General features: G+C 46.2%; 1 protein-coding gene across 1 annotated transcript; it reads right to left on the reverse strand.

Moving 5' to 3' along the window:
- Nucleotides 1-4,204: 4,204 nt before the first annotated feature.
- On the reverse strand, nt 4,205-16,164 carry MANSC1 (MANSC domain containing 1; the record flags this gene model as incomplete). Its single annotated transcript, XM_080705035.1, has 3 exons — nt 4,205-5,112; nt 11,562-11,702; nt 15,978-16,164. 3 exons carry the CDS (start codon nt 16,162-16,164, stop codon nt 4,205-4,207), a joined length of 1,236 nt encoding a protein of 411 aa, XP_080561161.1.
- Nucleotides 16,165-16,928: the final 764 nt, after the last annotated feature.

Below are 16,928 nucleotides of genomic sequence, written 5' to 3' on the forward strand. Positions count from 1 at the left end.
GAGGAGTGACTCGAAATGAATACACCCAGGAAAGGGTTTATGATTCAGGGCACCGGCCCAAACGGTTAACTGGGCTAATCACTGTTAAGCCCATCTAAAAGAGAGGGACCAAGCCGGGCGTGGCGGAGCACGTCCCTCACCCCAGGACTTGGAAGGCCAAGACGGGACGATCACAGGTTTGAAGACAGCTTTACTGAGAAAAGAGACTCTCACCAACCTAGCAAGACACCATTTCATAATAAAAAATAAAATAGGGAAGGGGTGAGCTCGAAGGTAGAATGCCTCTGGGTTAAATCCCCCCTACCACAAATAAATAAATAAATAAACAAACAAGCAAATAAATGGAAGGAAGAAAAAAGGAAAGCAAGCAGCCACAGTGGCGTGCACCTGTAATTCCAGCTACTAAGGAGGCTGAGGCAGGAACATCCCAAGTTCAAGGCCATACTGGGCAACATAGTGAGATCCCAGAAAGAGAAAGGATGTATACACATAGGCACAGGCTTCTCCACCGCCCCCCGTGACTGTGGCCTTCAATCCAGGCGTTTCCCTACCTCACACACCTCAACAGCCTCTCTCATCCGGATGCTAGAGCCTCCTCTCTAGCCGGGCGTGGTGGCACACACTGAAAATCCCAGCGCTTGGGAGGCCGAGACAGGAGGATCGCACAGGCTCCAAGCCAGCCTCAGCTACTTAGTGAGGCCCTCAGCAACCTAGTGAGACCCTGTTTTAGAATAAAAAAATAAGGGCTAAGGGTGTAGCTCAGTGGTAGAATGCCCTTCTGTTCAATCCCAGTATCACATAAAGTTTAATTTTATTTATCACTATTATTATTATTTGCAGTACTGGGGATGGAACCCAGGGGCATTCTACCTCTGAGCTACACCCCCAGCCCTATAATTTACTCTTTATTTTGAAACAGGGTCTCACTGATTGCAAAGGGCCTAAGTAGCTGAAAGCTGGCCTCCGAACCATGATCCTCCTGTCTCAGCCTCCCACGCATGGCTAAAAAAACCCCTTAATTTTAACGAGGAGTCTGTGTTTTCTACTTTTCCTTGCTGACTCGTCAACCAGTGCTGCCCTCTAGTGTTCACTGCATAAACTTCTCATCTGAAATCCATCCCCCCCCCCCCTAAAAATCCTGTTTATATCTGAAAGGGGCCAAACTTTTGTTTCACAGATACCCACTCAAGTCTAGAGGGATGAGATGGCAAACTGGCCCAGGCGGCCTTCTGGACTCTGTGACTCCACCTTTCACTTGTCTGGAAAATGGTTTTTTTTGTGTGTGTGTGTGGCACTGAGGATTGAACCCAGAGGCATTCTACCGCGGAACTACACCTCATGCTTTGTTTTTACGTGGAAACAGGATCTTACCAGGTTGATGAAAGTCTCACGACTTGCTGAGGCTGTCCTCGAACCTGTGATCCTCCTGTCTCAGCTTCCCGAGTACTAGGATTATAGGTGTGCACCACCACATCTAGTTTTTTTTTTTTTTTTTGGTGTGTGTGTGTGTGGTGGTGCTGGGGATTGGACCTATAGGTATTTTAACTCTGAGCTACACCCCCAGCCCTATTTTATTTTTTTATTTGGAAAACAGCTCTAAGTTTCTGGCTCTGAACCTGTGATCTTCTGTCTCAGCCTCCCAAGTACTGGGATTCCAGGGCTATGTCACCATGCCCAAATGGACAAACTCTTTTTCCGTATGTGTTGCTGGGGATTGAACCCAGGGACAGTCTACCTCTGAGCTACATCCCCAGCCCTATTTTGTTTTTTATTCGGAAACGGGGTCTTGCTAAGTTGCCAACAATCTCACTATATTGCTGAGGCTATTTTCGAACCTGGGATCCTCCTTTCTCAGTCTCTCAGGTGCTGAGATGACAGGCCTGCACCACCAAGCCTGGCTCTGGCAAACCCTGATACGCATTTCTCAGAGATTTTCAACAGCCAATAAAAATGACAACAAAACAAATCTAAGTGCTCTGTTTCCAAAGCAGCTCCAAATAAAGTTAAAATGGATCTCTGGTCGAGTTTACATAGAGATTTATAAATAATATCGTTACATGTTAAAAATCGGTACAAATTTGAAAAACGTTAACACTTAAAAAATAAGTTAGAGCCGGGCGTGGTGGCGCACACTCGTAATCTCAGTATTCGAGAGACGGAGACCGGAGGATTGCAGTTCGTGGACAGCCTCAGCTACTTAGGGAGGCCCTTTGCAAATCAGCGAGACCCTGTTTTTCAAAAAATAAAAAGACTAAAGAATAGAACTGGGGGTGTAGTTCGGAGGTGCAATGTCCTTGGGTTCCATCCCCAGTACCGCCAAAAAAAAAAGGAAAAAAATAAGTTAGAAGCCAGCTGTGGTGGTGCACGCTTGTAAGCCCAGCACTTGGAAGGCTGAGACAGGAGGATCACAGTTCATGGCCAGCCTCAGCTACTTAGCGAGGCTCTCCACAACTCAGTGAAAACCCTGTTTCAAAACAAAGAATTAAAAAAAATAGGGCTAGGGGTGTAGCTTGGAGGTAAAATGCCACTGGGTTCCATCCCCAGTCCTGCAAAAATAATATTATTAATAATAATTTAGAGGTGAGTATGGCAGTGCACACCTGTAATCCTAGTACTTGGGAGGCTGAGATAGAAGGATTACAGGTTTGATGCCAGCCGCAGCAACTTAGCAAGGCCCTCAGCAATTTAGTGAGACCCTGTTTAAAAAAAAAAAAAAATAGCTGGGCGTGGTGGCGCATGCTTGTAATCCCAGCATTTGGGAGGCTGAGACAGGAGGATCACAATTTGCGGACAGCCTTGGGTACTTAGTGAGGCCCTTTGCAACTCAGTGAGACCCTGTTTCAAAATAAAGAATAAAAAATAGGGCTTTTGGGGGTGTAGCTCAGAGGAAGATGCCCCTGGGTTCCATCCCCAGTACTGCAAAAATTAAAAATAAATAAATAAATAAAAAGGGCTGCAGGTATGTATAGTTTGGAGGTAGAATGCTCCCCGTGGTCAATCTCCAGTAAAACACACACACACACACACACACACACACACACGCACACGCACACGCACACGCACACGCACACGCACACACACACTCCAAGTAGAGTTTGTCATTTATTAGAATGAACTTATCACTGTCTCCAGGTCGGCTGATGTTCTGCTAAGACTCTCCCAAAGGCACCCCTGCTCTTGACGGGAAGGGGGTCTGTCACTTTTCCTAAGAACACATATTTTCGCCACTGCATCATTTGGCTGGTGGGAATAAATTGACGGCTTTCCAGCTGGACCTGTGACTTCCAAGAACTCCTCTGAGAAACAAAGGATTGATTCGAATATTTAACTGCAAGAAAATACATCTGGAATAAGTTTTATTGGAATTCATGTAAAAGGAAAAGTGAATCCATTAAAACTAATATCATAAACAGTCGACTTTATCTGGAACCAGAAATATTAACAAATGATAACCTAGCCCTCTTAAGCGTGTGTGTGTGTGTGTGTGTGTGTGTGTGTGTGTGTGTGTGTTTCTGGGGATTGAACCCAGGGGCATTTTATCGCCAAGTTACACACCCAGCTTAATTTTTTATTCTTTATTTTGTAAACAGGGTCTAAGTTGCGGAGGGCCTCACTAAGTAGCTGAGGCTGTCCGCGAACCACGACCCTCCTGTCTTAGTTTCTCAAGTATTGGGATTACAAGAATATGTCACCACGCCTGGCTTTTTTTTTTTTTTTTTTTGTGGTACTGGGGGTGGAACCCAGGGGCTTTTCTACCTCTGGGCTACACTCCCAGACCTATATTTTATTTGGAAACAGCGTTTCACTAAGTTGCAGAGGGTGTAAGTAGCTGAGGCTGCCCGATCCTTCTGTCTCAGCCTCCCAAGCACAGGGATTACAAGCGTGCGCCACCATGCCCGGCTCTGCCTGGCTATCTTAACCTTTTTTTCTTGGGTGAAGCCAACCAAATTTTCCCATTTATTTGGCAATTACACTATTACTTTAAGTACAGCTTTACTTTTAGCTGGTATTTTAGGAACAGATCACTCAAATTACCTAATTTAGTTCCTTTTCGCCTTCCTTCCTCAAAAAACAACCAAAAGAAGGTGGCTGGGGACATTTTCCTGTCTTCCCAATACAGCCTCCTGTTGGGACGGGCAAGTCAGCAGAAACCGAGCGCATCAGGCTTCTAGCTACAAAATGAATCGAAAGCTAACTCTTGTCCTTAGATATCAACGTAGATGCCATTGATCAAATAATCAAGTCGCGAGTACCGCTTCCTGCGGAGGAATTCGGAGAACATCCTTCCCAGGAGGACGAGGCCGATCATCAGGGACAGGACCCCAAAGAGCAAGGTCCCCATGAGGAGCCACTTTTCGAATGGCAGGCCCGGCTGCAGTGCTGGAACACGGCTCAGGGACGAACTGCCGGCGCGGGCCTTCCCGCTGTCCCAAGAAGCGCTTTTATTTGTAGCTGAAGTCTCCACATTTGACCAGGAAAGGGTGGCAGGCTTATGCACAGGCTCCGTGTTGGACGTTAGAGTGGACATTTCTCTAAAAGGCACCGTTTCTGGGGCACCTTTTGAGTCCAGAGACACTTGAATGATCGTAGTCAGGACTCTTGCTGTGGTCTTGGCTTGGGTTGTAACCCAATTTGTAGAAACGGGGGTTGCTGGGCGCTGAGACGAGACAGCGTTTCCAGGAGGAGCCGTGGTGCCCGCCCGTGGCTGAAAAGTGACCGAGGGGACCACTGAGGCACCGGCGTGCGGGAGGAGCGCAGACTTGGGAGCAGTGGCGAGCGTGTGCAGAGCGGCTGGCGAGGTGGTTGCGTTTGCAGACAGAGGATGAGCTGTTCCTAATTCGGAGGAAAACTGTGAACTCTGGGAACGGAAGCTCTCTGTATAAACGGGGACCCGTGTACCCACTTGGTCCCCCTTGAGGAGTTCCTGCGGCGGATCTGGAGATCCCGTCCTATGCGAAAGTGCGTCATTCTGCAAGGAGCCTGTGGGCTTTGGATGAGCCGTCAGAGGAGGGAGAGTGGGAAGGACCGTGTGCGAAAACTGGCTGTTTAAGGGAGAACCTTCTTGTGCTAACCCTTGGGGTGGCAAGTCAGCTCTGGCTGAAGATGGGGCATCTGAAAAGAAAATACAAAGGAGATTTAACCATGTGCATGCTAGCCGGCGGTGGCGGTGCACCCTCGTAATCCCAGTACTTGGGAGGCCGAGACAGGAGGATTTCAGGGTCTTGGGTAGCCTCAGCTGCCTAGTAAGGTCCTCTGCAACTTAGACCCTGTTTCAAACTAAAAAATAAAAGCTGGGTGTGGTGGCACACACTTGTAATCTCAACATTTGAGAGGCTGAGACAGGAGGATAGTGGTTCACGGACAGCCTCGGCTACTTAGTGAGGCCCTTTGCAACTCAGTGAGACCCTGTTTCAAAATAAAGAATAAAAAATAGGGCTGGGGGTGTGGCTCGGAGGTAGAATGCCCCTGGGTTCCATCCCCAGTACTGCTAAATAAATAAATAAATATAAAAAAATTAAAAGTAGGGCTGAGGGTGTAACTCGGAGGTAAAATGCCCCAGGTTTAATCCCTAGTTCTGCAATAACTAAATAAATTAGTCTTTGCTAAGGCACAACATATCAGCTTGTTCTATACAACCCCAAATGGGTACTGATGGTCAAACCCAGGCCCTGGCACATGTTGACTCTGAGCTACATGTTAGCCTCTGATACTTGATATTTTATCCTGGAGGTTGAACCTAGTGCCACTCTGCTTCCAAGCTACATGCCCAGCCCCCGCCCCTTTTTTTCATTTTTTCTGTGGTACTAAAGATGGAGCCCAGGGGCATTCTACCTCTGACCTCCACCCCCAGCCCTATTTTTTATTCTTTATTTTGAAACAGGGTCTCACTGAGTTGCAGAGAGCCTCACTAAGTAGCTGAGGCTGTCTGTGAACCGCGATCCTCCTGTCTCAGCCTCCCCAATGCTGGGATGACAAGCGTGCGCCACCACGCCCGGCTGATCATGTTTCAAAATCATGTTTGAAATCGCGATGGTTTACCGAGGACACAACTGCAGAGAGCCACAGGGTCCTGATTCCTGCCGGCGAGGAGCCAGTCTCAGCTCTGCTCCTGCTCCTGCTGAGAGAGCCTGGCCACACACTCCCCACCACAAACTGGAAAAGCTGGTTAAGACAACAGCGCTGACCAGTCACGTGAATTACTCTGCGGCTGGGCTAAGCATTTTGCTTAGTCTAAAACCGCAGGCAACCCAGGAAAGACGCCGAGGAGTTTCCTAGCATTTAAGGTTCATTCTCTCATTTTCTTCAGCCCGCGCCTGTTGGAAAGCCTCTCCTAACAGATCCAGAGGCAATTGCATACTTAACATCTTGTACCTACTTTCTAAGCCGCACACTTCAGACTGGTCCTTTTTTTTTTGTTTTGTTTTTCAGTATGGGGGATGGAACCCAGGAGTATTTTACCTCCAAGCTACCGCCCCAGCCCTATTTCTTAGTTTTTAAACAGGGTCTCACTAAGTTGCAGAGGGCCTCACTAGAGTTGCTGAGGCTGGCCTCAAACCTGTGATCCTCCTGTCTCAGTTTCCCAAGTACTGAGATTACAAGCGTGTGCCACCATGCCCAGCTCCCAGCCCTTTTTACTTTAAAAAAAATTTTTTTTTTGGTGCTGGGGATTGAACCCACGGACATTCTACCTTTGAGCTACATGCCCAGTTCTATTTTATTTTTTATGTTGAAACAGGGTCTCACTAAGTTCCTGAGACTGGCTTTGAAACTCTGGTCCTCCTGTTTCAGTCTCCCAAGTACTGGGATTACAGGAGTGCGCCACCATTCCTGGCTTCTAAAATACTATTTGGATCTTGATAGAGAAAGTTGGCAGACATAATTTGAGTTCTACTCTAAAACAGAATTAGGATGCCTAAAGTTCTTTTTCCTCAAACAATACAGAATATATTTCATTTATAGCATTGTTGTTTACATAGATAAACACCATGTAAGTCTTTATAGAGGATCAGGTATTTGAGGGAAAAGAAGAGGCCTGGGGTAGCTCAGTGGTAGCACACTTGGCCTAGCACGCCTGAGACCTTGAGTTCAATCCTCAATGCCGCCAAAATAAAAAATAAAATAAAAGACAGGCATGGTGGCACATGTCTGTAATCCCAGTACTTGGGAGGCTGAGACAGGAGGATTGCACGGGTTCGAAGCCAGCCTCAGCTACTGAGTGAGGCTTTCAGCAACTTAGTGAGACCCTGTTTCCAAATAAAGTATAAAAAGGTCTGGGAGTATAGCCCGGAGGTAGAAAGCCTCTGGGTTCCACCCCTAGTACCACCAAAAAAAATAAATAAATAAAAAATAAAAATAGGGCTGAGGATATATCTTGGAGGTAGAATGCCCTGAGTTCCACCCCCAGTATTGCAAAAAAAAAAAAAGTATAAATATATAAATAGATAAATATAAAAAGACAACATATTTCAGTTCAAAGTAAAAACAAGTAAATAAATAAATACTATTTAGGCCAGACATGATGGTATATGCTTATAATCTCCCAGTACTAAGGAGGCTGAGTACTAGGAGAACTGTAGTTTCCTGGCCAGCCTTAGCAAGTTAGCAAGACCTTTAACAACTAGTGAGGCCCGGTTTCAAATTTAAAAAAAAATAAAAAGGGCTGGGGGTGAAGCTTGGCGATAGAATGCCCCTGGTTGAGTTCAGTCCTAATACCAAAAGCAAAATCAAAAACAAACAAACAAACAAAAAAAACACCCTGCAATGTGATATCAAAAGTTAAATAAAGCTATCAAGAAGAATGATAGATGTCCTCTTTCTCAAGCTTTCAAGCTCAAAAGTAGAGCCAGGGCCAGTCCCATTTCTTGATAAGATCTGTCTGTTGGCAAAGATCCTAGAACCACAGAGGTCCTCCGCCCTGCCCGGCTGGCTCCCCGCGGCCCTGTGCTCTGGGGAGAGCCGCTTTTGGTCTCAGAAAGGAACCACCAGAAGCAGGAACAACCCTGTGCTCTCAAACTCCTTTGGAGTTTTGTTTTCCAGGAGATGTCACTGAGTCCAAAAATGGGCTTGCCCATCAGCTCGCAAACAGACTCCAAATTTATTCTATTTCTTTATCTTTTTTCTTTTCCTTTTTTTTTTTTTTTTTTTGGTCCTGGGGATCAAACTCAGGGGTGTTCTACCTCCAAGCTACACCCCCAGCCCTATTTTTTATTCTTTGTTTTGAAACAGGGTCTTACTAGGTTGCTGAGATTCTTGATATGCTACTGAGGCTGTCCTCGAACCTGTGATCCTCCTGTTTCAATCTCCCAAGTGCTGGGATTACAAGCATGTGCCACTACACCCGGCTAATTGATTCTATCTCTGAACTCTCCTATTCTTCTTGTCCTTGGTAGAAATAACAAACCTTAAAGCTATAAAAGAAAATATTAAATAATGCGAAGCTGATGGTTTTATTTTATTTTTATTTATTTATTTTTTGCGGTACTGAGGATGAAAACCAGAGTCATTCTACCTCCAAGCTACACCTCCAGCCCTGTTTTTTATTCCTCATTTTGAAACAGGGTCTCACTAAATTGCAGAAGGCCTAAGTAGCTGAGGCTGTCCGCAAACCATGATCCTGTCTCAGCCTCCCAAATGCTGGAATTACAAGCATGCGCCACCATACCTGGCTTGTTATGGTTTTATAGAATGAACAAAGTCCACTGTCATCTTTCAAACTTTCAGTCTGTAAATATTAGTTAACTAGGTACAGAAGATAAGAATTCAGCCAGGCGTGGTGGCACAGGCTTGTAATCTCAGTACTTGGGAGGCTGAGACAGGAGGATCACAGGTTCATGGCCAGCCTCAAATACTTAGTGAGGCCCTCTACAACTTAGTGAGAGTCTGTTTCAAAATAAATTAAAAATAGTGCTGGGGGGTATAGCTCAGAGGCAGAATGCACCTGAGTTCAATCCCCAGTACTGCAAAAAAGAAAAAAGAAAAATAAAGATGAGCCGGGCATGGTGGCGCACACTTGTAATCCCAGCATTAGGGAGGCTGAGACATGAGGATCATGGTTCGCAGACAGCCTCATCTACTACTTAGGCCCTTTGCAATTCAGTGAGACCCTGTTTCAAAATAAAGAATAAAAAATAGAGCTGGGGATGTAGCTCAGAGGTAGAATGCCCATGGGTTCCATCCCAGTGCCACACACACACACAAAAGATAAGAATTCAGCCAGGTGTGGTGGTATATACCTGCAGCCCCAGTGACTGGGTAGGCTAAGGCAGGAGGACCAAGGCCAGCCTGGGCAAATTAGCAAGATCCAGCCTCAAATTAAAAAATAAAAAGGGCCGGGCGTGGTGGCACACGCTTGTAATCCCCGCGCTTGGGAGGCAGAGACAGGAGGATCACGCAAATTTGAAACCAGCCTCACTGGCTTAAGAGACCCTGTTTCCAAACAAAAATATAAAAATAGGTCTGGGAGTGTAGCCCAGAGGTGGAAGGGTTTCCAGGAACCCCAGTACCACCAATAAATAAATAAATAAATAAATAAATAAATAAATAAATAAATATGATAAAAATTAAAAAAAAACATAAAACGGCTGGAAATAAGAGTTCAAGTGCTTTCTGAAACAATTTTCACTCCAAGCAGGAAGCAAATTATTTGTTTTTGCAGTGCTAGGGACTGAACTCAGGGCTGCACACATGCTGGACAACTTTTCTATACCACAGCCCTTTTCATTTTGGGATAGGGTCCTCACATAGCCCATGCTGGCCTGCCTCAGCCTCCTGAGTAACCAGGACAATAGATAGCCACCAGTGTGCTAGAATTTTTTTTTTTAATGTATATGTGTGTGTATGAGGGGTGCTGGAGATGGAACCCAGGGGACTTTTACCTCCAGGCTACATCCTCAGACTTATTTTATTTTGAAATCGTCTCACTAAGTTGTAGAGGGCCTCACTAAATAGCTGAGGCTGTCCGTGAACCCGTGATCCTCCTGTCTTAGCCTCCCAAGTACTGAGATTACAAGTATGCGCCACCACGCCTGGCAGGCAATTTGTTGTTGTTGTTGTTGTTGTTACCGTACTGGGGATGGAACTCAGGGGCATTTTACCTCTGAGCTACATGCCCGGCCCTGTTTTTTATTCTTTTTTTGTTGTTGTTATTTGGTTTTTTGTTTTGGTGGTACTGGAGATGGAACCCTTCTACCTCCAGGCTACACTCCCAGACCTATTTTTTATACCTATTTTTAATATTTTTTAAATTTGAAAACAGGGTCTCTTAAGTCAGTGCGGCTGGCTTCGAACCTGTGCAATCTTCCTGTCTCTGCCTCCCAAGCGTGGGGATTACAAGCGTGCGCCACCACGCCCGGCAATTTATTCTTTATTTTGAAACCGGGTCTGAGTTGCAAAGGGCCGCACTAAGTAGCTGAGGCTGGCTGCGAACCGTGATCCTTCTGTCTCAGCCTCCTGAATGCTGGGATTACCAGCCTGAGCCACCATGCACAGCAGACAATTTGTTTTTAATGAGATAATCTCAATCCACCAACATGGGTAGATTCATAAATAGAATTAAGAACATAACTCGTACATATCTTATAAATTTTAACAGTCCTGGGCCTGATGCTCCTCCGATGGTGCCCTTTGCCTCATAGAGATCTATCAGCCTGCTCTGGGCTTATGATGCCCCCCTGCTGGCTGCCACAGGAACTGTGTGGTTTTTGTGTGTGTGTAAAATAAAGAAAAAAGAAAAAAGAGGACTCATTCCCAGGGGCCACTGCCTGTGATTCCAGTACTTGGGAGGCTGAGACAGGAGGATTGCAGGTCCTGGCATCAATTCCTAGTACCACTCACACACAAAGTTTCCTAAAGGACCTGTGTACCTTTTAATCACATGAAGGTAAAACCAAAATAAAACAAACACTATCACTCAGAGGCCTTTTCTTGGAAAAAAAATTTGACTTAATAATAAATTGAACTTCAAATCATAAAGTATTTGTGTATCCTTTTGGTAGTTTTACTTATGGTTTTTTTTGTTTTTGTTTTGCTGTGGAGATGGAACCCAGGGCCTCACGCATGCTAGGCAAGTGTTTTACCACTGAGCTACACCCAGCTCTTTTTCAATTTTATTTTGACACAGGGTCTTTCCAAGTTGCCCAGGCTGGCCTGGAACTTGCAATCCCCTTGTCTCAGTCTCTCGAGCCGCTGGGGTTACAGGTGTGTACCCCTGTGCCCAGCTTGGTAGTTTTATTTAGACTCTGGTAGAAAATATTTCACAGAAACCATATCTTGCCAGGCGTAGTGGAACCTGCTTGTAATTCCGGTACTTGGGAGGCTGAGATGGAAGACTGCAGGTTCTCGACCCGCCTCAGCTACTTAGTGAGGCCCTTTGCAACTCAGTGAGGCCCTGTTTCAAGATAAAGAATAAAAAATAGGGCTGGGGGTGTAGCTCGGAGGTAGAATGCCCCTGGGTTCAATCTCCAGTACTGCAAAAAAGAAAGAAAAAGAAAACGAAAGAAAAGAAAAAAGAAACCGTACCCTTGATTCCAATCACAATAGAAAAAGAACGGTGCCTTTATTACCTATGATTATCCTGTAGCTCATCAGTCCCTCTGCTGGCTTCAGGGGACAGGCTTCCTCGCTGGGACAGAAAAATAAGTAGCAGTTGGGCTGTCCCGCTGTTTTCCGAGTGTCGAAGATCATCAAGTTACATGCTTTATCCCCTGCAATGAAAGATTATGTAAGCAAGGTTTTGAGAAAGAATGTTCTGTTCTTCTCTTTCTCCTTCTCCTTCTCCTTCTTCTTTTTCTTCTCCTTCTTCTTCTTCTTCTTTTGTGTGGGTCTGGGGATGGAACCCAGGGGCCTTCTACCTCCAAGCTCCATCCCCAGCCCTATTTTTTATTCTTTATTTTGAAACAAGGTCTCACCAAGTTTCGAGGGCCTCACTCAGTAGCTGGGGCTGGCTGTGAACCGCGATCCTCCTGTCTCAGCCTCCCAAGTGCTGGGGTGCCTTTATTCTGGAGTCCAACACAAACACAGCCGCTCACTGCTTGCACTCGCCTCCTGGCCGCGCAGTTATTTCCTTCTCCTTAGCTCGGTTGCATAAAGCAATTTTAAAGGACACTGGTTTACAAATCTGAGGTAAGATGATCTTTGGCAAAACAGTTTTTTGTGTGTGTGATGATGGGATGGAACCCAGCAACATTCTACCTCCGAGCTACACCCCCAACCCCCCCCCCTTTTTTTTGCGGGTCTGGGGATGAAACCCAGGGGCATTCGACCTCCGAGCTACAGCCCCTGCCCTATTTTTTATTCCTTATTTTGAAACAGGGTCTCACTAATTTGCACAGGGCCTCACTAAGTAGCTGAGACTGTCCGGGAACTGCGATCCTCTGGTCTCAGCCTCCCGAATGCTGGGATTACAAGCGTGCGCCACCACGCCAGGCTACCCCCAGCCCTTTTTATTTTTTATTTTTAAAACAGGGTCTCACTAGGTTGCTGAGGGTCTTGCTAAATTTCTGAGGCAGGTATTGAACCTGTGAGCCTCCTGTTCCAGCCTCCCAAGTACAGGGGATAAAACCATGCCACCAGCATGCCCAACTCTAAAGGCAGTCCTTAGTCTTACGTTTAATTCTCCAGAAATAGGCCTTCCATTTGTTAAAATGCATACAGTGATACACTGACTTGGCAATATTTACACTTCCTACCAGAGGCTGCAGAAATGACTCTAATCCTAATGATTTCATGCATCTCCTATATCCTGAAGGAACTGGGGCCGGCTATAAACGTGAGTCACAGTGGAGTGAGTCCGCCCGGCGCGGTGGCGCACACTGTCATCCCAGCATTTGCGAGGCTGAGACGGGAAGATCACGGCTCCCGGACAGCCTCGGCTACTTAGTGAGGCCCTCTGCAACTCAGTGAGACTGTTTCAAAATAAAGAATAAAGTGTAGGGCTGGGGGTATAGCTTGGAGGTAGAATGACCCTGGGTTCCTTCCCCAGTACCGCAAAAAAAAAAAAAAAAAAAAGAAAGAGGTAAGTGAGGGTGCCAGACGTGGTGGCACACACCTGTAATCCCAGTACTTGAGAGACTGAGACGGGAGGATCTCAGGCTCGAAACCAGCCTGAGCAATTTAGTGCGACTCTCAGCAACCTAGGGAGACCCTGTTATAAAATGAAAAATAAAAAGAGTTGGGGGTGTAGCTCAGAGGTACAGTGTCCCTGGATTCAATTCCTACTACTAAAAGGAAAAGAGAGAGAGAGAGAGAGAGGAAAATGCTCCAGATCTCAGGTACCTTTGCTTACAGTAAAGCACCAATGACACTTTTGCTGACAGAATAAAGCTGCAGACCCCCATTTCTTGGAAATGAGAAATGCAGTTTCTTAGGTGGCCAGGAAAAAGCTTCACTTAGAGCATTCAGTCCTATTTAAAGGTGTTTTTTTTTTTGTGTGTGTGTGTGTGTGGTACTGGGGGTGGAACCCAGGGGCTTTCTACCTCCGGGCTATACTCCCAGACCTATTTTTTTATATTTTATTTGGAAACAGGGTCTCACTAAGTTGCTGAGAGCCTCACTAAGTAGCCGAGGCTGGTTTCGAACCTGTGCGATCCTCCTGTCTCAGCCTCCCAAGTGCGGGGATTACAAGCGTGCGCCACCACGCCCAGCTTTACAGGTGCTTCTATTTCACATAAACGTTTATATCAACATTTAGAAAAAAATGGTAGACATCTACATTGGATCTCCGATTTCTTTAAGTTACTTCCATAAACAGTGTCTAAAAACACACTGCTCAACTCAAAATCACTGAAGGGTTTTTCCTACTGATTCCAAGTGTACGCTATCTCGTTCACAACAGTGCTGTGGCTCTTGGACAAAAACCAGACATCCTGCAGTTTCATGAGCAAGGGGGGGGGGGAAAGGGAGAGAGGGAGAGGGAGAGGGAGAGGGAGAGGGAAAGAAGAAGAGGAGGAGGAGGAGGAGGGAGGGAGGGAGGGAGGGAGGAGGAGAGAGAGGGGGAAGAAAGAAATACAGTGCTATTGTACCTCCGAGCTACAACCCCAGCCCCATTTCATTCTTTGTTTTGAATCAGGGTCTCACTAAGTTGCAGAGGGCACTGCCCACCTGTGATCCTCCTGTCTCAGCCTCCCAAATCCTGGAATTGCAAGTGTGTGCCACTATGCCCAGCTTCAGTTCCATTCAATTCTGATTCTACGTTGAGTTAGCACTATCCTCTGGCATGGAGCAGCGCAGATCCACAAGACTGCATCCTTTTAGAAGCCAGTAGCAAGTATACGGTCCCTATGTTATAAGAAACATCCCACCTGATGTAGTTACGAATTCAGGGGCTGCCAAAACCTGCCCTTCAAGTTTGATCATTTGCTGGTATACCTCATAGAACTCAGGCAAGTGCTCTAGTTACGGTTCCAGTTTATTATAAAGGATATAAACAAGTCTCTGTGTGTGTGTGTGTGCGCGTGCGCACACTTCGGGTCAGTTTGTGCACACTGTATATAAAAGATATAAATGACACCAGGTGTGGTGGCGGACGCCTAGAATCCCAGTACTTTGGGAGACTGAGATAGGAGGATTTCAGGTTTTTTTTTTTTTTTTTTTTTTGGTGGTACTGGGGTTCCTGGAAGCCCTTCCACCTCCGGGCTACACTCCCAGACCCATTTTTACATTTTTATTTGGAAACAGGGTCTCTTAAGCCAGCACGCCTGGCTGCCTTCGAACCTGCGCGATCCTCCTGTCTCTGCCTCCCAAGCGCGGGGATTACAAGCGTGCGCCACCACGCCCGGCCTCGGATTTCAGGTTTTCAGCCAGTCCCCGCAACTTAGTGAGGACCTGTTTCAAAATAAAAATAAAATAAGAAGCTGGGTGTGGTGGTGCACGCTTGTAATCCCAGCATTTGAGAGGCTGGGACAGGAAGATCGGGTTCACGGACAGCCTCAGCTACTTAGTGAGGCCCTCTGCAACTCAGTGAGACCCTGTTTCCAAATAAAGAATAAAAATAGGGCTGGGAGTGTAGCTTAGAGGTAGAATGCCTCTGGGCTCCATCCCCAATACCACACACACACAAAAAAAATAATAAAATAAAATAAGGCTGAGAGTATAGCTCACAGATTGACTGTGCTTGGGTCCTTGGGTCAATCCCCAGTACCATAATAAACAAACAAATAAACAAATATGAATAGGTGGATAAGGAGACATAGAAGATGAGGTCCAGAGGGGTCCCGACTGCAAGGGCCTCTGTTCCTATAGAATTGAGGTTCACCCACCCAGAAACTCTGGAACCCCATTATGTGTGGGATTGCATGGAGATGTCATTACAGGGTCAATTAAGTTATTGGCCACTGTGATTGAACTCAACCCCCAGGCTCTCCCTGGAGGTCAGGGGTGAGGCTGAAAGTCCCAAGCTTCTCTGATCAAGTTGACTTTTGGGACCTGTGTCCATCTGCGAGCTGTCAAGGGGCCTGTCAACAGGAGGCTTCTTAGCACAAACTCAGGTGAGGTTGAAGGGGGCTCATTTTTTATTTTTTTAGTTCTGGTGATGGAACCCAGGGGGCATTCTACCTTTGAGCTACACCCCCAGCCCTATTTTTTTTTTTTTTTTTTTTTGGTGGTACTGGGATTCCTGGAAACCCTTCTACCTCCAGGTTACACTTCCAGATACATATTTTTTATATTTTTATTTGGAAACAGGGTCCCTGAAGCCAGTGAGGCTGGCTTCAAACCTGCATGATCCTCCTGTCTCCGCCTCCCATGCGCATTTTTAACTCTTTATTTTGAAACAAGTTCTAAGTTGTGGAGAGCCTCACTAAGCAGCGGAGGCTGGCTGCAAACCCGCAATCCTCCTGTCTCCGCCTCCCAAGCACTGGGATTACAAGGGTGAGCCATCAGGCCCAGCTAGGAGCGAGGGTATTGACTGAGACTTTATCCACCAGAGTCACAGGACGAGCTATTCAGCTGCACGCACCAGCTTCGTGGGGCTTGTTGTTTACCTGCTATGTTATTGGTGGAGCAGCAGGAACTGATGCAGTCTCCCTGCGTTCCCGTATGTGTGGGCTCATTGCCTCTGAGCCCTTTAGGCAGAGATGACTGGATGTCAATGACGACATTTCCCAGGCTCTGGGACAGGCAGTTCTGACCGCGGGTCAGCCCCAGCGTCAGGATATAAATGAACGCCATAGTGCAGGCTGAGCGCCGGTCCACCCTGGAGAACATTTTTACTCTCAGGTTGATCTTAGTCTTCAAAGGTGAAGGCGACTCTCTCCCCTGTGGTCACGCAGGGCTTCAGGAAGGCTGTCCAGGTATTGGATTTTCTCTCTAGAACAGAAAGAGAAAATAATCAGGGTCAGCCAGGTGTAGTGGTGCACGCTTGTAATCCTAGTACTTGGGAGGCAGAGTCAGGAAGATCACAGGTTTAGAGCTAGCCTCAGGTACTTCGTGAGGCCCTCCATAACTTAGTGAAACCCTGCTTCAAAATAAGGAATAAAATGGGGCTAGGGATGCAGATCTGAGGTAGAATGTCCCTGGCTTCAATCCCCAGTACCAAAAAAAAAAAAGAAAAAAAAAAGAAAGAAAGAAAGAAAGAAAAAAGAAAGAAAGAAAAAAATATTGGTGAGTTTTAGTCAGGCGTGGTGGTGCACACTTGTAAATAAATAAATAAGTGTGGTGCTTGGGAGGCGGAGACAGGAGGATCGTGCAGGTTCGAAGCCAGCAGCACTGGCTGAAGAGACCCTGTTTCCAAATTTAAAAAATTATAAGAATAGGTCTGGGAGTGTAGCCCGGAGGTAGAAGGGCTTCCAGGAACCCCAATACCACCAAAAACAAAACAAAACAAAAAAACAAAAACAAACAAAAAACCCCATAAAAGTCTGACTCCACACAACGCCAACTCCATTGTTAAAGCTGGTTGTTTTAGGAAAAATAAATATTAAACTGGCAGGTAA

This window comes from Muscardinus avellanarius (genome assembly GCF_963383645.1).
Source record: "Muscardinus avellanarius genome assembly, chromosome: 11".
NCBI classification, from domain to species: domain Eukaryota; kingdom Metazoa; phylum Chordata; class Mammalia; order Rodentia; family Gliridae; genus Muscardinus; species Muscardinus avellanarius.